Below are 27,203 nucleotides of genomic sequence, written 5' to 3'. Positions count from 1 at the left end.
CGCCTCATATGCCTTCGCGTGCATCCACTCATTCATCAGCCCCTTTCACGTATCAGTCTATCCAATTGTCCATCTATTTGTCCGCCCTGTCCATCATCTTCCAAAGGCTCAGTCCAACTGCTCTCCCTCCAGCGACCCGGCCATATGCCCCAGCACACTCCGCTAACGTGGACTGTGGCTAATGAATTCTCATATTCACCCTCCCCGCCACCCCCCCCCCCCCCCACATGCCACCCACCACCCCCGCCTCGGAACCTGCAGCCGAGCCAATGCCAATTTGTCTCCGGGGGAGCTCCTCCGGAGCTCATTATTCCCGCTGGCTTTATTATTGCCCTCGATGTGTCGCGTGTGAACGCAATGCTCGCGTAACAATTGCAAGGTAACATGGATTTACAGAACCGCTGCAGGCGGCCACATCTCATGACGCTACACGGGCATAGCCTCGTCACAAGCTCATGCCCAAGAGCCACCAGTTGCCCACAAGACCCATACACCACAACAATCCTACAAGGGTCCCCCTTGAAAGTGCGTAATTTCAGCAGCAATTGGTTCGACACACGCAAACTCTCTGGGCTGGTTTCGACATGCAGTGTCTTATCAGCAGAGCCAGGCTTGCTTGAGCCAGCGCTGGTGCACGGCCAGATTGTTCCAGGTAAGTACGACACGAGACAAGTGGGAGGATGGGATAGTAGAGCCATGCAGTGATCTGCAGGATCAGCGAACCCGTGATTGGTCGCAATTCAGCGCTTCGATGTTATAAAAACAAAAAATCATGCATTCCCCATTCGTCTCATTTTTTGATGTCTCGTTTATATCGGTTCTGGTTTCCTCTGTCTCATTTGTGCAGTTGTGCTTTTTTATTTCATTTGCCCATTCATGGTAATAATTATTTTATTTACTAGCTATGGAAACAATATAATGGTTTTGTTATTGGATTACTCAATTGGGATCACGCCCAGAAGCAACATCGCTCCCTCCTACTGCGAACAGTTGGCAGGACCCCCCTGAAAAAAGACGCAGTGAGGCTTTTCTGGGCAAACAAGCAACGTAATGATTATTTAAAAAAATATATAATCAAGATGCAGCTAGGCTTGTTACAGTATACCAGAAAGCAAAGCGAAGAACCCCTGGGGAAATCCACGCAGCACTGAGGAGAGATCATACCAACTCGAGTTGGAAATCGAACCCAGGTATTCCTTGCCTTGAAGCACAAGTGTCAGTCACCACCGCGATGCCACCTTATTATAATCAGAGTCTTTATCCATCCTGGAGGAATCCGATGAGCTATGAAGCTCTTCTTCACAGACGTCCAGTAGGGGCGGGTCATCCCGTCCTGTGTCGGCCACCCTTAGACCTTACCCCCCGCCCCCCTCCACCCCCCCCCCCCACGTCTGTCTGGCTTGTGCAGGATGTGTGCAGGGCGCTGAGGGCCCTGCTGGTGCTGCGGCCCACCCTGCAGAGGCTTCAGGAGAACGTGGAGGAGCGCACGCTGATCTACAACAGCACGCGCACCCTGCTCAGCAGCCTCGCCTTCTACGGATACGTGCACTTCAGCGTACGCTCGGCGGCCCATCGCTGAACATGAATATCGTCGCCATCGTCATGAATGTTACCGTCGTGATCATCATCATGGAGTCGTCATCATCGTGATGACTCCGATCGTCACCGCGAGCAATGTCATAAATGTGAACATTATCATCATCAACGATATCATCATCAGCATGACACTGATCACCATGTTTATCAATGAAAATCATTATAAATGGCATCATCGTCATCATCATCGACAATCATTGAGAGCTACCGATGATGCCCCCTGTACTCAGCGTGAACGCACTCCAAGCATCGAACGTGGGTTGACCACCGGACAATTGTCCGCACAGTACCCAGGCTCTGGAATTCCCTGTCCTCAGAGATGAGTAAGAAGACCCCACCACGTGTTTAACACGGCCTCTCTCTCTCTCGTTCTCTATCTGTGTCTCTTTAGTCTCCCTCTCTCTCCCTCTCTCCCCCCGGTTACCTCTCACTCAAGGTCCGCATTTACATGCACGGCGCTCTGGCATCCGTTAAGGGTGCCTTATAAATATAAATAATTATTATGGTATCATTATCGTCGTCGTCATTATCATCACCGTCGGATTACTGCTGAAATTACTGGTGATGATTATGTTGATGATGCTCAGGATGCAGACGCTGCTGCCGATTATCGATGATGATGAACGCTACTGATGTGCTCACTCACATTGTGGATGCTGTTCCTGGCTACTGCTGATGCCACTGCTGCTTGATGAATGATTATAATGATCAGATATCGCCGTCGCATCTGCTGATGCTTCTGCTATCGCTAATGCATCACTGGATAGCTGCTTCTGATAATGGCACTAACAATTCTCGTCTCGGTGTATGTATCCTGTGTTGGACTTCTTTCACACCGTACATAGCCCACCGTACTAATCGGTGGTGGTGGTCTGGATGATGCTTAAACTGGTCCTGACACCACGGTGGCTGGAGTTGACGTCAATGACGACGACGATGAGGACGGCGATTGATGTTGTTGACGACGACGATGATGACGATAAACAAACAAACCCCCCCCCCCTTCACACGCGTTGCCCGCCGGCCCCTCTACCCGCCCCCCACCCCAACACGTTGCGCGAGCGCAGGGCTTGCCGCTGGGGTGCACGCGCTCCTCCTCCATTCCACAGCGGAACTTCTTCTCGCGCCTGCGCTCCGACATGGAGGCGGCGTCGCGGGCGCTCGACTCGAGCTGCCCGTTCGACGACCCCGGGAGGGACCTGGCGTGCGGGCCGCCCGCGTGCCCCCGCCACGGCGAGGCGGGGCGCGCCGTCGACTCCGCGGCGACGGCGAGGGACTCGGGCACAGGTTCGAGTCCCGGTCAAACGGGGACCACGGCGCATCCGGTGGAACGGACCGCGGGGCAGGCGGTGCCGTCACAGGCATCGCTGCCACCATCCTCGTCATCATCACCATCGTCGTCGTCATCATCATCACCATCACCATCATCTTCGTCATCATCATCATCATCACCATCATCGTCGTCATCATCACCACCATCATCGTCGTCGTCATCATCATCATCGGGGCCATCAACGAGCGATCTTAGCGGCGGCGACGATTATGGAAATGGCAGTGGTGACGATGATGACGACGATGACGATAGTCATGGTGGTGGTGACAGCAGCAGCAGCGACCTCGTCACGACAAACTGGACGGGTTCGACGAGGGGAGCCGGAAGGCCTCACACGATCACAGCGACCAGCATCGCCAACTCCACCATGGCAAACACCACCACAACCACCACGGCCAACATCACCACCATGGCCAACATCACCATCAACCCCGCGAGCAATCAGACAGACAAGCAGCTTCGTTCACAAGCAGCCGATGGACAGCTCCTTCAGCCAGACCTCTCCCACGACAATGACCCAACCTTGAGCCACACTGCACCGACCAAGGGACCGGACGACGGCTCTAATCACGACCACCACCACCCCGGCCATGGCAAGGAGGGGATAAGAACAACGCAGCCGAGCGGCGGGAGGCGAACGGTGGTGCAGGCGGGCGTTGGTGGCATTGGTGGCGTTGGTGGTGGTGACGGCATTTCGCCAATGCGGCCCAGCTCGGCGAGCAGAACTTCTCAGATGCCGCCGACCTCAGGATGGAGGCGAGGTGGAGGAGGAGTAGATGAAGGAACGCTGAAGAAGAAGACGACGAAGCCGGTGCCCACTGGGTGGCCTGCGGTGGCGCCCACCACTCCGCCCGCCAGGGACCTCGAGTGTCCCACCGCGTGTGAGTAGAGCCTCGGGGGTCCCTGGAGGTTGCCGGGAGATTTGGGGAAACGCGAAGAGTGACCAGGAAGGCAACGACGCCAAACTTGCCTCCTCCTCGTCCTCCTGCTCCTCCTCCTCCTCCTCTTCCGCCACCTGTACCTAATGGCCCAGAAGCTTTGATTCGCACGAATCCCCCTTGCAGATGCTGCTGCCACGGCGTTGCAATGGTTTGGTAAACTGGACTTACCATCCAGAGGGTCGTCGGTTCAATTCGATGTCCTGGCGTGCCAGCTGGATTCTAAACTGTTTTAAAACTTCATTAGATCCCTTTTGCTAGTACAAAAATATAACAATAGGGGTTTTCCCCTTTTTTCTGGCAACAAAACTGAAACCTTTTTACGTGGATTCATGTCTGCATTAACCACAATACCTGCAGTCAAAATGCAAAAAAAACATACTATGATAATATATGCATTGTCCTTGAAACTGATTGGTCCACACCAAGGGACGGCTTTCATTTTAGCCTCGACCCAATTGGTGCTCAACCAGATGACGCCTTTTGGCGTCCAGAAAAAAGGGGAAAAAACCCTATTATGTTTTATAACTGTTTTCCTTAAATAGATTTATATTGCTGGTTGGACAGAGGGCGCCAGGGAGGGGGCGTGTTTTAGAAACTTTCCTCATTAATCCACGGTGGCTAGGAGATGTTAACTACCTCGCCTGGTATGCAGGAGGTCGCGGTTTCGATCTCGACCTTGACACCTATATATTTGTTCTCTCTCTCCCGTGGTCGTGTGGATTTTTCTCCCGGTCCTCCGGTTTTTCACTCCACATTCAGAATAAGCACGCTTTGAGAGCAATTGGCTGCGATAAATGTCCACATGATGATAAGCCACTTCGTTGAGCTATCATTTGTGGCCAGGTCGCTTCTGATAATATAGCGAGATAGGCTCAGTGGGCCTTACCTTGTAAAATAAAAATCAAGGTTGAGTTTACCTAAGATTGGGGGCATAACTTCGCAGCGTCCTGAAGTTATTATAATTACCGGCTACTAATCGGATAACTGGAAAATGGAATAAAAACGTAACAGTGCCCAAAGGAACGTAGAGCGATGCATGCGACTGCAATTCAGGGAGTTCGCGTGGCGTGTGAAGGCAAAGTGAGCGTGGTGGGCATTGAGCAGGGCACATCGGTAGACGGGAACGGCAGCCAAACGAGAAGGGAGCGTGGATGAGAGCCGAAAAAGCGCAGCCGTTGAGATGGATTGTGCCATCGCAGGCTACCGCGAGCAATGCGGGGGTGGGGTGACAATGCAGTGGATAGAACATGTCTGATGATGATGATGAAGATGACCTGCAGTATACGCACAGAGCGCGTTCATATTCTCTCACTGACCACCGGCATGCATGCGCGTGGCTGTTGTGCCCTCTGCTGGAACAGCCGAGGGTAACGTTCATTCATACACAACGACACCCCCCCCCTCCCCACCGTATTTGGAATCCTTCCTAACAACGCCACCGATTGTGGTCTTCCTGAAAAAGAAAAAAGAAAACGTGACATCGTTGGGTTCTCTGGCTTTCTCGCCGATAAAACCACAAAAAGGAGCGAGCGGTGACCGTCACGAGATGGAGAATCAATTTGGACTGAACCCACAGGCATCGGGGGGAGGGCCGCAGTGCCTCTCCCCAAACACTCCGCGCGCTCCTCCCTTTTTGTAAATTTCCCCTCCTCGCAGCTGGGATTTGGCCAAATGACTCGAGCGGGATCACCGCCGGCAGCAATCATCACCCTCACGTGCACGCCGGTGCTGAGACGACCATTGCCGCACAGGGAGAGGGGGTTTCATCATCAGGGGGACCATCACCAGAAATCCATCATCAGAGGATCCATCATCAGGAGTCCATCATCAGAGGTCCATCATCAGAGGTCCATCATCAGATATCCGTCATCAGGAGTCCATCATCAGAGGTCTATCATCAGAGGACCAATCATCAGATGATCCATCATCAGGAGTCCATCATCAGATATCCATCATCAGAGGATCCATCATCCGAGCATTCATCATCAGAGGGCCAATCATCAGATGATCCATCATCAGAGGTCCATCATCAGAGGAGCCATTATCAGATGATCCATCATCAGAGGGCCAATCATCAGAGGGCCAATCATCAGAGGACCAATCATCAGATGATCCATCATCAGAGGTCCATCATCAGATGATCCATCATCAGATGATCCATCATCAGAGGGCCAATCATCAGGTGATCCATCATCAGAGGTCCATCATCAGAGGTCCATCATCAGAGGATCCATCATCAGAGGGCCCATCATCAGAGGGCCCATCATCAGAGGACCAATCATCAGATGATCCATCATCAGAGGTCCATCATCAGATGATCCATCATCAGATGATCCATCATCAGAGGGCCAATCATCAGGTGATGCATCATCAGAGGTCCATCATCAGATGATCCATCATCAGATGATCCATCATCAGAGGGCCCATCATCAGAGGGCCAATCATCAGAGGACCAATCATCAGATGATCCATCATCAGAGGTCCATCATCAGATGATCCATCATCAGAGGGCCAATCATCAGAGGACCAATCATCAGGTGATCCATCATCAGAGGTCCATCATCAGATGATCCATCATCAGATGATCCATCATCAGAGGGCCAATTATCAGGTGATCCATCATCAGAGGTCCATCATCAGATGATCCATCATCAGATGATCCATCATCAGAGGGACCATCATCAGGAGTCCATCATCAGATGATCCATCATCAGAAAGTCCCCATGGCTAAAAACAAAACTTATATTTAAAAAGTTTCATGATATTAGGGGCACAAATGTGATCGCAAATCAAGTGGAAAACTAAACGTGTTTTTTTTATTCGCGTGCAGTCATTATTTGGTTGCCGGGGCTGAGACAATAAACTCACGGCATTTGAGACACGCGGCATATTCGCAGGAGGCTGAAACCCGGATTCTGACCTGTAAGCCTCTTGGTCACCTCAACTGCAGAGCATTTCAGACCTTTTTTTGTATTGTTCCCAGAGGAGGCGCGGGTCTGTGCCTCCGATTTCCCGCACACAATGCGATTAGCGCGGATGGCTTCCGTGTGAAAGAAGTGCAACACGCGCGCGTAATTGCTGCGCCAAAGACGCCGCGCTGCCACTGTTGAGACCCGGGGAATGGATCCAGTATGCGGACAGCTGTGTGATTCGATCACGCTCTGAAATATAGTGAGTCAATGGGTCCACCCAGTGATAACAACAATAAAATTCCGTTGTCAATGAAGGCCTCGTCTAAGTCCAAATATTATTTTCATTAGGGCCCTCCTACATTTGGATGTTAGGCCAATTCCGTTTTCATGAAGGTTTATTTTTTCACGTGTTAGCGGGAAAAAAAACTGACTGCTACTCGGAGGTGACTCTCACGTTGTGGGGAATAACACATAAAGGTCAACACAGACCGATTCACTATCCCAATTGCTCCTGGCAATACAGCATACATACCTCGCCTGGTACACAGGAGGTCCTGGGTTCGATCTCAACCCTGACGCCTACTGTATATTTGGAATCTCCATGTATCCCTTCCCGTGATCACGTGGATTTTCCTCCGACTCCTCCGGTTTTTCCCTTCCACATTTAGAATCACCATCACGCGTTTAAAGTCTTTGGCTGCTGCGAAACATTTACACACGACGATAAGCTACTTCGTTGAGCTATAATTTGTGGCCAGGCCGCTTCTGAAAAAAGAGCTATATTGCTCAGTGGGCGTTACCTATTAAAATGAAAATAGTGGAATAAATAGTAATTCATATTCAATTTGATGCATATATCACGACTGTAACAATCGATTTTCATCCCCCCCAATAACGATTGGTCGTGGGCAGGGGTTCATTTGCGAACAATCGTCAATGTTGCAGCCCCAACAAAAGCTGCTTTTGAGACGATTGAAACTTCAATATCCGATTTAGAAGTTTAAAAAATATATATACACACTTCCCCTGGTCATGACCACATTTTCTCAACATTGGCCTCGACATGTGTTCACAACCGCAGATTACAACACGCGTTCCTCTTGACTGCAGCTGTTGCTTTCATAAAGCATGTTCATAAAAGTAAAGAGTAAATTAAGATATTTGGTTTTACACCTCGTCACAAGCGGACAGTCTGCGGTGAGACGCACCTTCACCCTGCAGAAATATTTATTCATAATGGAGGAATCCGATGAGATGTAAAGCTCTTATTCACAGATGTCCAGTTTGGGGCGGATCAAAACGTTGCAACAACAAACAATACAAAAGCACGATAGGAGTGCAAAGTATAGGAAAGATCATATTGTAAATGTTGTGACTTTACTCTCCAACACAACGTTGTGCTGTACTGGTCACGAATTGGCATGTTTACGTGACAGACCTTACTGATTGGCTGTGTCGGGTGGGGGCGGGTTTAACCGGCACTTTTTCTATACACGATACAGGAAAGGTAATCACTTTAAATTCAACTAAACAAATATTTATTGTTTTTAAATCGTACCATGTAAAGCCCAACGGGCTATTACAGCCTCATTTTATTTTTTTCCCAGAAGCGACCGGGCCACAAATGGCGGCTCGACAAAGTCGCTCATCGCGTGGAGATGTACGGCGGCAGAACACTCGAAGCGACCCTTGCCAATGGCTCGTCAGAAACCGCACTCGTTGCGACGAAGTATTATTTTCGTGGCGCAGCGCTGTGAGGGCACGCAGTCTCCTTGAGCGACTCCGACATTAAACCACCCGGCAGATAGAAGTTACGCAGTTCACCCAAATTGGCATTGAAATCCATTCGTGGTAATATTTGGTTTACTCCAGAGTGTTTTGTCTTTTTTTGGGGTGCTCCGATGGCTACTAATTGTATAGGACCGTGACTTTATTTAGGTGAGATCTCCAAATGTCGCTCAGCCCATCTCTCTTGTCGTTTTTGCTGATCTGAAGGGCTGTTGCCAGAAATGTCAGACTATTGCAGAATATATATTTGGTCTATATCATAATTTACAGACCACTGTCAATACACTGCTGGATGAAGGCCTCCCCACTCTGTCAGCCATTGGCGGTGTGGTTCGACCATCCTTTATTAGTTAAAGAACAATCTTCACGGCGTCCATTGGTCGTCAGCTGAACGGCGAGCAGAAATAATGACATTTGGCGCGTGAAACGCACACGAGCAGAATTAACAACCTCAACACATTCGTCGATAACACCGTGGCCTTCGTATAAAAAATATTGACATGCGACATTTCAGACAATGGCCCATTCTTCACGGCACAGCAGAGTCAGGTATTTATTTCCCTTGTCGTTTGCACCTGAGGTGGAAAAATATTACGGAAGTTCCAATTCCTTCATAAGGCCAATAAAACAGTGAATTACGCGATAACCATTTGCACTGATTGGGGTCATAAAGAAATTAACTCTCATTTGCCGTATAAATAAGTTGGTACTTCTCAAGCTTTGCTATCTTGACACCACGTAGTTGTGAGTCTTCAAAATGTATGAAAAATGTGCTCAACGTTTAAAAGGAATAGATAGTGGCCGATTGTGCATTTCCATTTTAATCAAAGTTGGATGAAATCCAATGCTGAGCTAATCTATGTGCGGCACGTGTCTGCGCGTGATAAGCACGTGACAAGCACGTGACAGTGGACCCACAGCACTGCAGGTGGTCAACAGATGGAAGCACAGGAGTGTGATGAGTTACAGAGCTTGGCAGTGGGGTGCCGCTGTGACCAGATGTTAACTACCTCGCCTGGTGTACAGGAGGGCGTGGGTTCGATCCCGACCCTGACGCCGCCTGCTGCTGTATATTCGGAGTTTGCGGTGTCTCTCATCATCATCACGGTGGCTATGAGATGTTAACTACCTCGCCTGGTGTACAGGAGGTCTTGGGTTCGACCCCGACCCTGACGCCTGCTGTATATTTGGACTTTGCGGTGTCTCTCTCCCCGTGGCCGCGTGGATTTTTCTCCGGGTCCTCCGGTTTGCACCCCCCTCCACATTTAGAATCCCGAATCACGCGTTTAGAGTATTTGGCTGCTATGCGTGTCCACGTTGATGAGCCACTTCGTTGAGCTATCATTTGTGATAGCCAAGTGGCTTCTGACAAAGAGCTACATATCTCCGTGGGCCTTGCCTGGTAATAGAATCAAATGTGGCAGCCCCATAGCTTTGGAAAGACTGCAGGGGGGCGGGGGAGGGGGGCTGCTCCCCCCCTCCTCCATGCTGAAGACTCGACCCCCCACCTTCTCGAAGAATTAAGCAATTGTGAGCACAGCCATTCCCTAGTTTCGCACTTATTAATTGTAACACGCCGATTCAAGGAAACACGACTTCCCTTATCGTTAACACATTTTATTTGCCGCCCCGAGGCTCTGAACGCACGCGGCACATGGTGCAATGCACGATTTTATGAAAAGCGAAAGGCAGGCGAGGACTTCCTTCCACGCTCCAACGCGAGGGATGGACACACATTCTCATTATCTGACCGTGTTGGGACAATGCACGCTTGGTAGACAGACGAGATTCCTCCCAATGTCAAAAATGGATGGCCCGGTTTAAATGTGGCTATCAGCCAGACTTGGCGATTTTCTTTTGCGACGCTTTACCAAAGCGTGCCTGTGAATTTCACCCTGCGCCACGTTCAAGAGGACTACTGCAGTTCCTCGGGTTAACGTTCATAATCCGTTCCACGTACCACGACTGTGAGCCGAAATAGCTGTTCATCGAATTGTCTTAGACGTGGAACAACAATCAAACATCACCGAGTCTGCAAGAGAGCTGTTTTTCCACTGCCAAAAAAAAAAGAGAACTTAAAATGTAAACAAATCCCAGTCGAGGTCTAAACCGCTCATAAATGGGCGTCGCTGATTGGCTGAGGGCATGGCTCAGCCCCCCCACTTACGAGCGCTCGGATTGGCCGAAATTGGCGCCCGCGTGCTTAGAACGTAACCACGTGACCGTTTGATCACAATGCTCGCGTTCCTTGAAACCGTGGGAGTCCTACGGGAGGCGGTACGTTCACCGAAAAAGCGTGAACCGATGTCACCGTTAACCGAGGCACTGCTGTATCATCGTCGTCACAATGTGATGAGTGCAGCGACACCGCTCAACAAGCCCCGGCTTGTGTATTTGTGTTGTCCTTTGTTGTCTTGAGTGTGACGTTTACATTTATTCGCTTCGCTTTCACGGCGCCTTGACATGCTTATGGTATTTAGATTATACGTCCAACTGTTTACGCAATTATTCATTTAATTTGCAACGGTGGCAATGGATAAAACACTGTTACCATCGCTATCATCGTCGTCATCGTCTCGGTCAGCAATGGCAGTCGAATCGGAAACAATCAAGGACATCAACACCATCAGCATATCACGTGAACATCGTCATCAACAACATAATCATCTTCATTGCAAACAGCAGTCGCATACAATTAGGGTAGGTCGTTGTTTAACGCGGTCGATGCGTTCCTGAAGAGCGGCGCGTTAAGCGAAAAAAAAACGCGCGACAACAATTTCCCCATAAATAATGTGACGATAAAGTTTGCCGACACATTTTGGCGGGTTTACATTGTACTACTGCGCGCACACACAGTGAGATGGTGGGACTAAGCAGTGAGGAATGCGCTGTCGCGTTACTGTATCATTCCGCGTACTGTATCACCGTCCCGCTCAGCCGCGCAGCTCAACAAAGTAGTTCGTCATCGACCGCTCAGAAGACGTGTTCTAACAGTGCGCGTTCCGCGTTATAACGGTGCGAGTTCCCCGTTATAACGGTGCGCGTTCCCCGTTATAACAGTGTGCGTTCCCCGTTATAACGGTGCGTGTTCCCCGTTATAACGGTGCGTGTTCCCCGTTATAACGGTGCGAGTTCCCCGTTATGACGTTGCGTGTTTCCCGTTATAACGGTGCGCGTTCCCCGTTATAACGGTGCGAGTTCCCCGTTATAACAGTGTGCGTTCCCCGTTATAACGGTGCGTGTTCCCCGTTATAACGGTGCGTGTTCCCCGTTATAACGGTGCGTGTTCCCCGTTATAACAGTGCGTGTTCCCCGTTATAACGGTGCGAGTTCCCCGTTATAACAGTGTGCGTTCCCCGTTATAACGGTGCGCGTTCTCCGTTATAACAGTGCGCGTTCCACGTTATAACGGTGCGAGTTCCCCGTTATAACGGTGCGCGTTCCCCGTTATAACGGTGCGCGTTCCCCGTTATAACAGTGCGTGTTCCACGTTATAACGGTGCGCGTTCCCCGTTATAACCCGTGCGCGTTCCCCGTTATAACCCGTGCACGTTCCCCGTTATAACCCGTGCGCGTTCCCCGTTATAACCCGTGCGCGTTCCCCGTTATAACCCGTGCGCGTTCCGCGTTGTGCTCAAACCCGTTCCCGAATGGAGGAACCCCGTCGTCGCGAAAACGCGCTGCAAGCGTGAACACGCGTTAGGCGAGGACTCGCCGCGTACGATGCAACTCGGGCAGACGCGCACCGTGGTGTCGCAACGCAGCCGCATCTCCTCAAGGGCACTGCCCCCAGTATCAGCACGAGTGCCACAGCAGCGGCCCAGCTGGGAACGTGTGCCAAGCGCGGTGCCGCTGCACCACGACCTGGCCTCCCAGCGGTCGCTGGCGGGCTTAGAGGAGAGGTCAGAAATTGGCACTCGGGGGGTGGGCGGGAGGTGGGCGGATGGGGGCGGGGGGGCGCTCCCCCCCCCCCCATGTTAGTTCCTTACACGAGGGGCCCATGCCCAACCACGCTACGCCAGTGGTCGGCAACCTTTCAAAGAAGAAGAGACGTTTGTTTTTCGTCTTTGACCAAAATAGTTCGAGAGCCGCATCTCACGCAGATCCCCTTGTATATGAACACAGCAGCAGCAGCGCAGGTATACAGCAGACGACAAACACATGATGACTTAAACAAAATAGGTAATGGAATAAACGTGGCTATTTTTAATAACAAAACACACTGTTGTACATTCTGTTGTTACCAAGACATTCCACATAATGACCCATTCACCTCTGCCATATTTGATCAATTTTGTTTACGTTCAATTATGTTTGAAGATTTAAGGAGGGGGTTTTTCTTCATTGTTTTTAAACCGGCTGCCCGCAAAGGGGGAAAGCCGCTGAGCCACCGCATGCGGCTTCGGAGCTGCAAGTGTCCGACCCCTGTGTTACACTGCATCTGTTGTTCGTGTGCGTCGGCGTTGTTCACGCCTCCAGTGGGGAGCGGTGGTGTAGCGGTTAGCGCTACGCTGCGCTACGAATCCCACGGACCCCCAAGTTCGTTTCCCCCCAACAGCACCAGTGACGGTTATCTGAACCGGTTCTGGGCCTCCCCTAGGTCGACTCAGCCTCAAATTACTTACCTGGTGCGGCGTGTAAACATCGCCGCTGGGGAAGCGCAGGCGGCCGGGCGTGGTTGCTGGCCACCCACCCCTTTGTGTGCCACAGTGGCAGCCTTCATAGGTGCTCGCAAAAAGCACTTGCCCCAACAGCCTGCTAAGGTTATACGGGGGATCTTTGTATTTGTTCTTTGGTGTGGGATGTGGTGCAGGCCACACCATCCCCTCGCGTGCCACAGTGCCAGCCTTCATCGGTGCTACTCGCGAACACACAGCTACTTGCCCCCAACAGTCTGCTAAGGCTACACGCGGGGTGGGGGGTGGTGTGATGTCTCTCGTGGTGTGATGTCTCTCGTGGTGTGATGTCTCGTGTGGTGTGATGTCTCTCGTGGTGTGATGTTTCGTGTTGGGTGATGTCTCTCGTGGTGTGATGTCTCGTGTGGTGTGATGTCTCTCGTGGTGTGATGTCTCGTGTGGTGTGATGTCTCTCGTGGTGTGATGTCTCGTGTGGTGTGATGTCTCTCGTGGTGTGATGTCTCGTGTGGTGTGATGTCTCTCGTGGTGTGATGTCTCGTGTGGTGTGGGGTCTCTCGTGGTGTGATGTCTATTGTGGTGTGATGTCTCGTGTGGTGTGATGTCTCGTGTGGTGTGATGTCCCTCGTGGTGTGATGTCTCACGTGGTGTGATGTCTCTTGTGGTGTGATGTCTCGTGTGGTGTGATGTCTCGTGTGGTGTGATGTCTCTCGTGATGTGATGTCTCACGTGGTGTGATGTCTCTCGTGGTGTGATGTCTCGTGTGGTGTGATGTCTCTCGTGGTGTGATGTCTCGTGTGGTGTGATGTCTCTCGTGTGGTGTGATGTCTCTGGTGGTGTGATGTCTCCCTGCAGACCACAGCCAGGCCGGTGCAGGAGGTGGTGGCACGGGTGGCACTCTCGGCACCATGCTGTTGCTCGGCCTGATGAGCTCGCTGTCGTCGCTGCTGCTGGGCATGCTCCTGGGCTGGCTCATAGCCCGCAAGGTTTGTCCGCTCACGCCCCAACACGACAACGACCACGGCCTCCCCTAGGTCGACTCAGCCTCAAACGAGTACCTGGTGCGTTGTGCAAACATCGCCACTCGGGAGAAAAAGGCGGCCGGGCGTGGTGCTGGCCGGCACATCCTCCTCGTGTGCCGTGCCGGCCTTCATAGGTGCTCGCTAACAGCACTCGCCCCAACAGTCTGTTAAGGCACGTGAGTGTAGATCGCGAGTTAGAGCTCCACATGCACACACACACACATACGGATCAACTCGGCCCACTCATTATCTTTTCCACTGCAATCGTCACCTCCTCAATGTTCATCATTATCACCACCACCTCTAAATATTTCCATTACCGCCACGATCGGTAGCATCACAGTCGTGGATGTACCCAGTTGAATATCTTTCCAGCAGCCATGCACAACATTTTCTATTGCTCACTTCCCCCGCCCCCGCACCCCCCCCCACCACCCCCAGACGATATCGGCAAAAATTTGGCCAATTTATCTCTTGACAGCCTTCAAATAAAGCCGCAGCATGTTATTGCCACTTTCACAATATAGTAATCTTGGCCGTTGTTTTTTAAATGTCATTTTCGTTTTTTTTCTTCCAATAGTACGATATTTAAACGTGAAAAATTGCCCTGCGGAGACTGAACACCACCATAGGAATGTGGAGTGCTCACCATTGGTGGGGGTGGAATTTGAGAAACTTTCCCCATTATTTCAAGTCCAGTGTGACAACCGCCACACCACGGCTTCAAAACATAGACGCTATATGTGTGGGAGTCTGTTGTGTGGGTGGGGAGCGGTAGTGTAGCGGTAGTGGAGCGGTAGTGGAGCGCTTAGGGCGCTGCGCTACGAACCCGGTCGATGCTAGTTCGATTCCCGCTCACGGCCAACATCGGTGACGAATATCTGAACCGGTCCTGGGCCTCCCCTAGGTGGACTCGGCCTCAAATGAGTACTTGGTGCGGTGTGTAAACATTGCCACTAGGGAGACAAAGGCGTGGTACTGGCCACCCACTCCCTCGCTGTATCGTGCCACCCTTGAACGGTGCTGCTCGCTAACAGCGCTTGCCCCAACAGTCTGTTAAGGCTAAACAGGGGATCTTTGTCTTTTTTTTCGTCTGCCACAGCAAGCACAATCAAGAAAGCAAGCGCCACAGGCCCCAGAAGGAGACCCGCTGCGGGTACGTTCTTACGGTGCCCACGAGGATGTGGGCACTTCCTCCCGCACGGCACACACGTCTACACCCCCATCGGAGCCGAAGCAGAATATGAAGCGGCATTGTGCATCCCCGCGGGCTGATGTCTCCAGACGCCGTGGCTCCGTTTGTATAAAACCCAGCGCCGGCAATGCTCCTACCGGCCCGTGTCAGAGGCACTCGGCCACCACTGCGGTGATCCTGGATTCTGATCCAAGGCGATTGCTTAGACGAGGTTCTCCAATCGCGTCACGCAAGGTTGAGGCAATAGGTGGGTCGCGTTTGTAGGCTGGAGGGAGCAGGGCAGGTCACCGAGATGGGCATTGCAGTGGCACCCACCCAGAGGTCTGCGACCAAGGGGAAGACCTGGTGCCAGACCGTGGTGGTGGTGGTGGTGATGAGGACTATCAGAGTGGCCTTTGGAAGTCAGGTCACGACTTTCAAATAGTTGTGAGATCCTTAAAAAAGAAAGTACGTAAGCCCTGACGGGATATCTCACTTGTGTCGGTACCCACCTGCGGTGGCATCGGGTCGAGCTGTTCCAATTTCTTAAGTGGCCAATGGCAGTGAATCATGTGATACCCACTTGAAAATCAGTGGGCCCTCTTTCGTATCGCTGACATAGAAGCGGAACAACAACGACAATTTCGTGCCAGGAGCAGCGGAGTGTGTCGCTGTGATGTCTCCTTCGTGTTGGTGGATTGGGAACTGCGTCGTTATATGTGGATGCCCACAGTCGCACGCTGGACAGTTTTTGTTATTTTAAATTAGTGCATCAGCTCATCCGCATCTGCCATGGTTTGTGCGGAGGAGATTTAGAGTGGACCATGAGCTTCGTAGAAGATCAAACGCAACGATCTGAGTGGGTTATTACATATTATTACATATGAATAAATCTCGTTTTGCTACCTTTTGGTGGTTAAAGGTGCCTGCTTTGGCCCTAGAGCCAAATATGGGCCACGATGACTTAAAAAAATATATATATCCGAAAAAGGCCAAATATCACGGAACTGTTTCTTCACTATTTTGTGATGGCAACAGAACGTGCAAGCAAAACGTGTCGCAAAGTTTCCATTGCTCCCCAGTCTGCCTGCACGCAACAGGATCTTTTTTTTTTATCGCGAAATGTAAGATTTTATGCACGTGCAAGGCGTTTCTGGTTGGCGATGGCAGTGGGTGTGGAAATTACCGGAACAAAACCGCCGATTTCTGTTCATTTCCAAATTGTGACCGCTGCAGAGTTTTAATTCCATATTCCTGGCCACAAAGCCAGCACTGGTATCTAGATGAATTGCTATTAATCGTCACCGTCATCATCCATTTCAACTGTGGTCATGCTCTTATACATCTCGGTTTAAATCTGGCCTCAGAATCAATGAGACTTTTGTGTAAAGTATTTTCAGTTTTTAATGCAGTTTACGAGAAGTGTGCTCACGTGGGGGTGAGCAGTTCAATTGATCACCAGGATAGATACACACGAATGGTCCCACAATCATGAATGCTAATATCACCGCAAATCATAATCTTTGCCAATGTTATCAAACATTCGACTGTTTTCTGAGAATTGTATTGGGGGGGGGGGGGGGGAAAGATGCAACGGAATGAATATTGACGGCAAAAACATGATCACATCCAATGGGAAGGAACTGCCGTGTATTGTGATAAGGGCTGTGACAGAGAAGGCCGCAAAGTCGTTTCAGGACAAATGCCATCAAAAACTATAGGTCACTTGCAACAAGTTCGTTACACAATCTGAAACTAAGCGTTTTTTTTTTTTACCAGATAACGCCCACTGAGCTAATTTAGCTCTTTTTCAGAAGCGACCTGGCCACAAATGATAGTTCAGCGAAGTGGCTTATCACGTGGAAATTTATAGCAGCCAAACACTCTAAACGCACGTTCTTTAATTGTGGAGGGAAAAACGCGAGGACCCGAAGAAATATCCACGCCACCATGGGGAGAACACGCATCTGCCAGAGGGACATCACTGGGAAAACCCAGCGGAGCGTGTGTGTATGTGTGGAAAACTTCTTTCACACTACACGTAGCCAACCGTGCTAATGGTAGGGCGGCTTCTGAAGCTGTAACAGGATCAAGAACATTTTAAAAGGAGGGGGAAGAAGAGTAGGTCGTCATGCTTTCGGAAAGCTGAAAGTGAAAAGTAAACTTGTGGAGAAGCGTTCAATCAGTGCATACCACCCGCTGTAGGAGGGTACCACCCGCTATAGGAGCGATGATGAACGGTGGCATCGAACAGCAACGGAGTGGGCAGCCAAGGGATGGAACGCGTTCGAGAGCACGACTACCGAGGAGATGGAGTGATGAAATGAGCTCATGTGCAGTAGGTGCTGGGTGGATTGTCGTATTGTAAGATCGTGAGAGTCTGAAGTGGCTTCCGCAGTGGACTGCTCAGGGCCGATGGTGATAATACATCCTTAGGGAGAAAGAATAACAAGTGAATACACAATTAAAGGAGGTGTCACAGTTGTTTTGTCACGTTATGTTTGGGTCACTTCCATATATGGTCATTTCCATCCGAGGAAATACTGTCTTGCAAATAATGCGAGCTGGCCCAATGGTTACCGAGCGCTTTCTCCGCTGGAATTTTTTTTCCGCTACACAAAGTTCACGGGCCGGAGTGACAAGCGATGACAATCAGCTGGCGTGCAGCGCCAGACGGCTCATCGCACACCGTGGCTGATCTGCTGATGGACCCGCTGCCACCAGAGGTTTCTGGTTGACCCGCGCATACTTGACAGTACCACCCACACTGGACATCTGTGAAAAAGAGCTTCATAGCTCATCAGATTCCTCCAGTCTCAATGAAGATTCTGATGCTGGTTCGAGGGAGGCCTGGGTTTCTGTGAAAAAAAATTCGAATGGTGTTTCAAATCGGCAAGCACTTAGCGGTGTTGAGTTAAGCTCCGTGAACTAATTATGAATGCTTGATAATTTATTTCACAAATATGTGCCAGGCGCATGCGGAACGCAAGTGCGTCTCTGCCACACTTAGCACCTGTTCCATCTCATTTGTATTTCTGTATTCTCTTAATAATCACTATTGTGAACATGATGAGTGCAAATAATGTAGCACCCTCTCAGAATGTTGGGTTTGAAGTACGGTAATGTAGCATCCATTGTATGCTACATTACCGTACTTAATATTTATGTACATTTTTAATTAATCATCCATTCAGAGGCCTTTGTCAAAGCATTGCTTGACGGTGAGTACACTCTGGTTAGTGCACTGCACTGTAAACCTGGTGACCAAATCAATTGGTATATTAGCCCACGTGACAACCTGACTGGATTGTAATACGGTAGGTACTTGGTGATGCTTTCCTGGGTAAACGAGCGTAATTACAAACATAATAACCATCATTAACTGGAGAGAAACTCAATGGGTCGGTGGGTAAGTGGCTGAGTGGATGAGAATGATTTAATTCGAACCCAGAGATCCAGCAGCAGTGCTGGCTCCATGCCCCCCCCCCCCCCCCGTGGGCATCCGTTGCCTTTCCTTCTTGGCTGCACCCCCCTCCCTCCCCCTCACGGCACTGGTACAGACCTTGCCTCTATCTCTCACATCGAGCCAAAAGCGCAGAATGACTCAGTGGCCAACGCCTCACTGGGATTTCCCAGAAAGCCGTGCTTTGCTGCTCTCCCAGTCACGATCGCGTGCACGCTTGTGCACGCCAACTGCGCAAATCTCGGCCGCAAGGTGGCCAGCGGTAATCGCCCCCGAGATAAATCGTTAAGGGTCCACCGTGTTTAAGAAAAACAAAAGCATTGAGAACGTGGAAGAATCACAACCCCCCCCCCCCTCTCTCCTCTCCCATACTCGATGGCTGAATTCAGGAGGCCCAATCTCAGCACTGGAGCATCCGAGCTGTAAGTTCAGAGACGAGGAAGAAGACTGCACACAAACACGGGGTCCATTCCTAAATCTTAGACCAGTCTTAAATACCTGAGCCCAGGAGGGTAATGACCTGGCCCCCACTCCCACCCCCCATATGTCTTCCTCCCCCCGGCCTGCTCTGATGAGTCTGGTGTGCCTGCTGATACCTCCAATGCCCCCTGCGACGACTGGCCTGGCACGTCAGGATGTTGCAATGTACGATGTGAGGAAGGATGTGGAGCGAAATATATATATTTTTTATCGATGTAAATATATAATTTTTTTTGTATTCCACTATGAACGTGGCGGCGCAGCGCGTGATGGATGCGCCTTTGCGAGCCAGCGCGCGCGTCTCACGTACGCGTGTGTGTACGTTGAACTTCTTTAGCACCGCACGGAGCCGAACGGTGCTTACCGGAGGTGCGCCGGAAGCGAGCGCCGGCGATGGCTCTTGTAAAGATGCAAAACCTTTAAATGCCCATTCAATTACGGTCATCGTGCGTTTTTCCACGTTTACTTTTTTACACGTTGAGGGCAACGGAAACGATATTGCCGAACCGCGTCACATTAATTCCTCCTGTGCTTCTGTACAAAGGCGGCTGGGTCTGGTGCTACCACCCCCCCCCCCCCCTTGTGTACCGTGCTGGCCTTCATAGGTGCTCGCAAACAACTCTTGCCCCAACAGTCTGTTACGGCTATACGGGGGTTCTTTGTCTTGTATATTAATGTGGGGAGTAGTTGTGTGGTGGTAGCCTGGTATACAGGAAGTCGTGGGTTTGATCACGACCCTGACGCCTGCATATTTGGAGTTTGCGTGTCTCTCTCCCCCGTGGTCGTGTGGATTTTTTTCTGTCCTCCGGTTCCCCCTCCCTCCGCCCCCCACATTTAGAATCAACGGGCGTTCCGAGTATTTGGCGGATTTAAATTGTCCACGCGACAAGCCACCTTGCTGAGCTATCATTTGTGGCCTAGGTGGCTTCTGAAACAAAGAGCTACAGAGCTCAGCGGGGGCCCTACCTGGTTAAAAAAAAAAAAGTCGTGTCTAACCATCGTTCCACGCGTGTCGTTCCCCGTGCCGATGCAGCAAGAAGACACTCAGTGTTAGCGGCCAACGCGCCAGAGACGGAACGCGCCGAGCGCTCGACCGGGATCGTGGCGGCTCGCTTCGGTGCTCAGGCCGCGGCGGCGTGAACGCGCGCCCGCTCACCCGGAGAGACTCGGCGTCGACCCCGCCGCCCCGCGCCCCCCCCCGCCCCGCCCGGCGACCAAGCGACAGCGACAGGCGGACGAGCGCGAAACGACGCGCCCGGAGACGCGTCCGCCCGGAGGAGACCCCCGAGGAGGGGCCGCCGGAAAAAGAAAAAAAAAACCCAAACCCGGCCACGTCGTCGGCAACCTCGTGGTGCGGCTGGGACCGCGCGACGAGAGACCCGGGGAGTGGTCGTCGATGCAGCGGCCGCGAACTTCGAAGCGGCGGCCGCGGCGAAGCGGAGCGCTGGAGGGAGGGGACAAACACAAAAATGCCCGCCGTGTCGCCTGTGACAGACTGTCGGGGGCAAGTGCTGTTAGCGAGCACCTACGAAAGCCGGCACGGCACACCGGGGGGTCCGTGGCCAACGCCACGCCCGGCCGCCTTTGTCTCCCCAGTGGCGATGTTTGCACACCGCACCAGGTACTCATTTGAGGCCGAGTCGACCTAGGGGAGGCCCACGACCGGTTGAGATAATCGTCACCGGCGTTCGTGGCCGTGAGCGGGAAACGAACTCGGGGTTGACGGCTTCGTAGCGCAGTTGCCGCTAACCACTGCTGCCACCGCTCCTGTCACGTCGCGTGAGCAGCATCGCCTCGTCACGCGTTCCCCACCGCCCCTCCCTACCTCCCTCTCCCCTCCCTCACCTCCCACCCCCCAGCCCCCGGATACGCAAGACCCCCTAAACCGCTGTCGCATTCGGGACGGAGCTCCCGGTACTCGACAGAGGTTCGACGTTTTAAAGCCGCCCACCTGCCTGTTTAATGATCGACGATTCAACGCTCTCACTGATCCACTCCTTCCTTGTCTCTCTGTTCTACATCTGCTATCACGGTTGTGGCTCTCAGGAATGCTAAAATTTAGATTTTGCCTCCCGACTTACAGACTGTGGATTTCATGCCCGGCCGGCCATTCTCACTGGCTCGCTGTGGGGGCGAAGCATTTGCACTTCCCCTTGCTCTGCCTTTGCAGAATTCGCCACTGCAACTCTCCCTTCTCACCGTGTATGTTCAACTGCGCTAATCGGAGGTGCGGAGATAAGGACAACAATCTTAACACAAAAAGCAGTTCTAAAGGAATGAGTTTTCAATCTAGATTTAAAAGTTTACAGCTCCAGTGGTTCCTAATATCAGAAGGAAGAGCGTTCCAGACGGCCGCAGAAGCGCATCTGAAAGCACGCAATGCGGTGACCGTCTGGCTCTCTCCATGCCCTGGTTCAATTGCTGCCCTTACGTATGAGGCCGAACCTATAACCCTTCAACCTACCTCGAACCTCTTTCATTATTGCCCTCTTAAGTGTAACAACTCACCTCGATCATTGATACTTGACCATGAGCACCGCCCATGACTATTACCGATGACCTGACCACCTGCGAATGCGCCCCGATCTTGTCGAATTTTGAAAGCTAAGCAGGATTTTTTTAATTTGAGGTGACCGGGTTACTGCCAGGTGTTGTGGACGTAGTGGGCTGGGAGTGGTGGCCAGGTGATGGCCAGCCCTCCCAGCCAATGCCATCTTCTGGGTGGCCAGGAGATGATCGTGTCTGGTGGGTTTTCTCCGGGTGCTCCGGCTTTTCCTCCCACACAAAGCCAGGAACTCGCCGTTGGTGTTTTGGCGAAACATCCCAAATGCAGCACCAGGGCCCTTCTGCAAAAAATAGTCGTCAGACTCGTTGAGTCATTCCTGGTTTAATAATTGGCGTCATTATTATCGCTACACTTCATGCCGAATCTGACATGCATCCCCCTTAATTAAACTTCTCACCTTATTCCCTTCTCCCAATCATAACCCTAACCCCAATGCCTCATCCATATTAACCCCCGACCTTAAGCATAATTAACCCCTATGCTAAACCCACAACCATAATAAAGTTGCTCTATAAATGTAAAATTAGATTAGACCCCCGAACGCGCCTGCGATTAGCACGGTTGGCTACGTACGGGGCGAAAGAAGTTCAACATACTGTACATCAACCTTAGCGATTTAAAATATTTTTTGGGGGGGTCAGATCGCCACGTGAGCACAATGCCAATGTGTGTGTGTCATACACCCTTCACCATCTGACGCCAGTGTATTACTGTTTCAGCAGTCCGGCACGCTGCATCGAAATCCAGCACGTTTAACAAGTTGGTACGATGTCTCATTGGCAATTACAGCCAACATCATTCGCAGCATCCAGCAACTACCCCTGGTTGTAACTACCAGCGAAACGTCGTACCAGATTGTTAAATGCGTGTGTGGATCGCTCTCCAGCGCAACCGGTGTGCGTAAGCAATCATAAATCGGCGCGTTTTTTTTTTTTACCACGTGACGACTTTATTTGTCTGTGTCGGGTGGAGAGGGGTGTCCGACGCACGTCAGCGTTGTAATCACGCTGCGATCTGCACCAAACCATCAATCACGAATCGTACCATTGGTCGCCACAGCCCGCATGTTAAATGTGTCAACCTGAACACCTGGCCTCTAATTCAAACCTCATTCGTAATTCCTTGATCCTAAGGCCCCTAAGCCCCCTCTAGCCCCTGTGACCCCGTCGTTACGGGAGTGTGCCTGAAATCTCCACGTGTCACTGCTATCGAGTCACGGCACTCCTGGCAAGGTGGCGCAATGGCAGACGCCGACCATGCAGCGACTTGTAAATGGGGGTTGGTGGATCACAAGGTAATGATGCCCGCCCCCCCCCCCCGCCGCTGATGACAATGGTTCTGACACCCAAACTGTGGTGGCAGCAAAGTGATGCCTCTATAAGAGGATGGAGCAGCAAGCAAACACTGCTGAGCAGTCTTCCCTTCTTTGTACGTGTGCGCGGTGTCCCCCCGGCGCTCCGGTTTTACTCTCGAATAAGGAATGTGGAGAGGAGCCGGTAGAATACCTCAAGCAGGACCCTCCTCAACAAACGGGGGGAGGGGGATCTTGAGATTTGTGTGGGTCGAGTGTTTCGAGTCCAGCTGCTTGGCACGGCGGCTCGCGATCGAAAGCGGCTCATGATCCTCCGCGGTTGATTCGGGTCAATCCACGATTCTTTCGGGGGGGGGGGGGGTGGGGGGGAGGGTCGTTACAAATGGGCACCGCCTTGGGCGATGCCAACAAAGGGGCTCGTCCTCTGGGGTCAAACTGGTCCCTTGCCACGGGTTCGTGGCATTGCCGCCACTGGCTCGAGACTGCCAAAAGCGACGAGCGGCACGCGACGTTCGTTTGAGTTGTGGGGCGCACTTTGAATGACTTTGGTTATTGATTAGCAGCGGGGTTCAATTGACTTCAGTCGGGCTCTTTTCTGTTTCTCTGCGTGGGCAAAGCTAAAAAATGATCGTAATTAATTGTTATTCTGCGGCTTTCATCGAAAGGTCACGGAGCGCTGTTGCACGTGTTGATCTCGGCGATAAATCGGGGCAACCCGAGATATTTGAGAGAGGAAAAAAAACCCTGCTATAGCAGACAATACCATTGGTGTAAACACATTTGCACCATAGGTCTCGTGCGCCAAGCAACTCAGACGTATATATATAAAAAGATGCATTGTGCGTTGTCGTGAAGTGTTCATCATCATCATCAGCCTTGATCCATCCACTGCTAGATTGAAGGTCGACCAAGGCCGCCGCCGTCCCCCGCGGTCTTGTGATGCAACAATCCACCGAGCGCGTGGAAAACGTGCGCAACATTTATTAAGCGCGCAGGAGGTACAAAGATCAACCCACGCAAAGAATAGCCTGCAGCTAAAAATCCTGTACGGCGCTCTGTGGGGTTTGCAAAGTCAGTGGGAACGATGCGTCAGAATGTTCTCTTCGTGCAAATTACGAGCGGCAAAAAAGCGGTGGCCTGAGCAAGCAATTTGCGGGGCTGCGCCTTAAGCCTTGGCAGAAAAAAAATCGCCAAAATCTAGGCAATTGGCAGAAACATTTTTTTTTTCTCTCTCTCTCACCAAATATCAGCACGGCCACATTTTCTCCAGCGCTGTAATCCGTTTTAAACGAGCGTCGCGGAACAACGCTTATCGCCATCGGCTGCCCTGGGACGGCGGTGGACATTCCACGTTGCTCTGGTTGGAGCAGTCTCCCCCTGGGCTCGTGCGGTCGCTGTTGACTTACCGCTGCTGCGTGGGGCTTTCCTCTACGTCCTAAGGCAGGGATCGACATTATGAAGCGCTTGCTGTGGAATCCAGTGGCGTGGTTGGCAAAACATTTATATGTCTGCCTGGGCCCCTCCGACAAATAGGTCCTGGTGCAGTGGCACAGCCTGCGCACTCGACAGCTCCTCCGCCAACGTTAGCAGTATATCTGGCTCGCGGCTCAGGCTAAACAAAAAAAAAAGTTACGTTTTCAATCAGGAAACTCTCCAAAGGTCCCGCCCAACTCAAACCCCCGAAATAGAACCTTGAGACTCGGCGTGGTTTGTCAAGGACGAAGGGTTTAAAAACGACGGCTATTGGAACGACTAGTGCTCATTGTTACTTGTAGTGTTTCGTGACGATCGCGACCACGCACACGCGCGCTCAATGCGACCGCGCGTACAAACGTTCGTCCCGTGAAACCATAACAAAAGAGCCCCCCACCCCCCCCCGCCGCCCGCTCCACCGAAAACGAGACACGGGCGTCATGGAACGTTGTGCCAACGTTTGTCCGACGTTCGTCCAACGGTTCCAACCGCGTGCGTACCGACGTTGGCCAAACAGCTGCGCATCAAGGCGCCCTTGCCCATGGATCGACGACTGCACGCTCGTGTTTGCGCGCGTTGGGAGCAATATAAGTTCAAACATTGATTCGGTTATTGTAATAATTGCTAAATAAATCAAGTGTGAGTCGTCGCCAAAGCTACCCTCCGGGGTGTGGCGGTCGCTCGCGTTGCCGAGATCGCCGAGATGTGAAACGAAACCGGGGCGTGTAACGCTAAAAGTCATAGTTCACGAGGACAGAAGTTGGGGCAACTGCATTAGATTTCCGCACCTCCGATTAACGCGGGTGTCTACGTACGGTGCGAAAGAAGTTCAACACGCATACGTACTATAGCCCCATTTTACTGACGGACTATGGCCCCAAGCCAGTCTTGCTTGTGAGGCTATCCTGGTCTCATTAGTGCTCACCTGGTTAAAGAAATGAAGCGTGAAGCTTTTGACGGGAGAACTAAAAGTGGATTCATTGTCCTGAGTGGTGAATGATTCGGCAACTATTAAACAAAAAAACAAATCTGGACTCGTAAATGTCCCTGGGAGGACTCGCAGATTTCCCGGGACAGCAGCTGCATCAACAAGAGGACGAGCCTTTAGAAAACCGGGACAGGTGGCAACCCTAAGAGACAAACGCCTGCGATCCGGCACCTCTGGAGGCGGAGTTGGAGGCTCACACAGAGATCGTGGCTTGCCGTGAACCCGGCGATCCGAGTTCGTTAACATCAGCGATGAGTGATAATACATAAATCTGTCCTAGACAGATCCCTTCGCCAGCCCACACTGAACGGCGTGGTGAAAAATGGTCAACATGCCGTGGCATGGGGAGGATGCCTTCAATCCGGCAGTGGATTGATAAAATCAGAACTTCTCCCGCGAACAAAACGTGCGTATGTTGACCTTTCGTGCCGTACGGAGCCAACCGTGCTAATCGGGAGGTGGCGGGGAAGGGCACCAAATCTAAACCAACACTCGGAGAAGGAATTGGCCTAACCCTCCCAGTGCAGCACCCTCCTGAAAAATCCATGAACACGGGAGGCTGTTTTCTCCCCATTGACGCCACGTGTCTGGACGCGGCGGATTGGCTCTGCATTATATTATTCACTCTTGATTTGAAGCTTTCGTGACTGCAGGAATCCATACTCTTTGGTTCTTTCGGTAAAGTCACGTAGGTAGAAAAATCAAGTAAATCACGACGTTTCGATCGCGAAACACAAGCGGTCCTTTGCCTGATGACGAATGCTTGTGATGCGATCGAAACGTCGTGATCGATTTTATTTCTACCTACGTGACTTTAACCGAAAGAACCAAAGAGTATTATATTATTCAGCAACTCTTGTTACTACTACTGTTGTTATTATTACGTTCGCTTTACTAATAATCGTAAGATTTACAGAAGAACAAAACAAAAACACAAAGATAGTAATTTATTCTCAGCTACTTTACGCTGTGTATATGAAATAATATATATTGTGTGCAACGGGTTTTTTTTTACACTGTATTGATTTTAACTGTAAATAATGATGATCTTAGGTACATTAAACTGTATATTTAAGTCTCTTGAGTGTGTTGCGTGTACGTGCCAGTGCTGTGGGACCTGCCCGCCCGTATTAATGACGTGTGCTGCAATGCCAATCGCACGACATTCTCCACGTGGGTTAAACGTGTTCATGGATCTGCAGCTGGGCTTCAAATTGTGAAGGTGCAGCGCTGCACTTCGTGCTTGCTCCACCCACTTCGCGAAAGGGCCTCCACCAAACTGAGCTCGAGAGAGAGAGCTCCCCTCTTCCACGCTGACCAGACGTCTTGTGAAGTGTTGGGAGCGCCCACGCTTTACCCCACCATCGGGCGAGCTGCCGATTGACCCAACTGTGTTGAACCCAGCTGTATTGCTGGCTGGATGGAGGTGTGTGTGGGGGAGGGGCACAGTAAGGGGGCAGAGCTGGTGGATCTACGAATCTTCTCAGTCAAGTCAACCCCATGGGCTCCTGGGTCTGTCCC

At 51.4% G+C, this 27,203-nt stretch overlaps 1 protein-coding gene across 1 annotated transcript in view; it reads left to right on the top strand.

Annotated features, from left to right (window-relative positions):
• The window catches only part of LOC116952245 (uncharacterized), a 93,063-nt gene extending 66,301 nt beyond the window's left edge, over positions 1-26,762 (top strand). Inside the window, exons 4-8 of the mRNA XM_032971443.2 lie at positions 1,409-1,555; positions 2,664-3,810; positions 14,060-14,190; positions 15,329-15,382; positions 20,377-26,762. Coding sequence (XP_032827334.2) covers positions 1,409-1,555; positions 2,664-3,810; positions 14,060-14,190; positions 15,329-15,382; positions 20,377-20,397 — 1,500 coding nt within the window. The 3' untranslated portion in view covers positions 20,398-26,762. The remainder of the gene's footprint in view (positions 1-1,408; positions 1,556-2,663; positions 3,811-14,059; positions 14,191-15,328; positions 15,383-20,376) is intronic.
• Positions 26,763-27,203: the final 441 nt, after the last annotated feature.

Source organism: Petromyzon marinus, chromosome 3, assembly GCF_048934315.1.
Source record: "Petromyzon marinus isolate PM22_M1 ecotype Great Lakes invasive population chromosome 3, UKy_Petmar_22M1.pri1.0, whole genome shotgun sequence".
NCBI classification, from domain to species: domain Eukaryota; kingdom Metazoa; phylum Chordata; class Hyperoartia; order Petromyzontiformes; family Petromyzontidae; genus Petromyzon; species Petromyzon marinus.
Note: the sequence above shows the minus strand (reverse complement) of the source record. Positions and strands in the feature narration are given on the sequence as shown.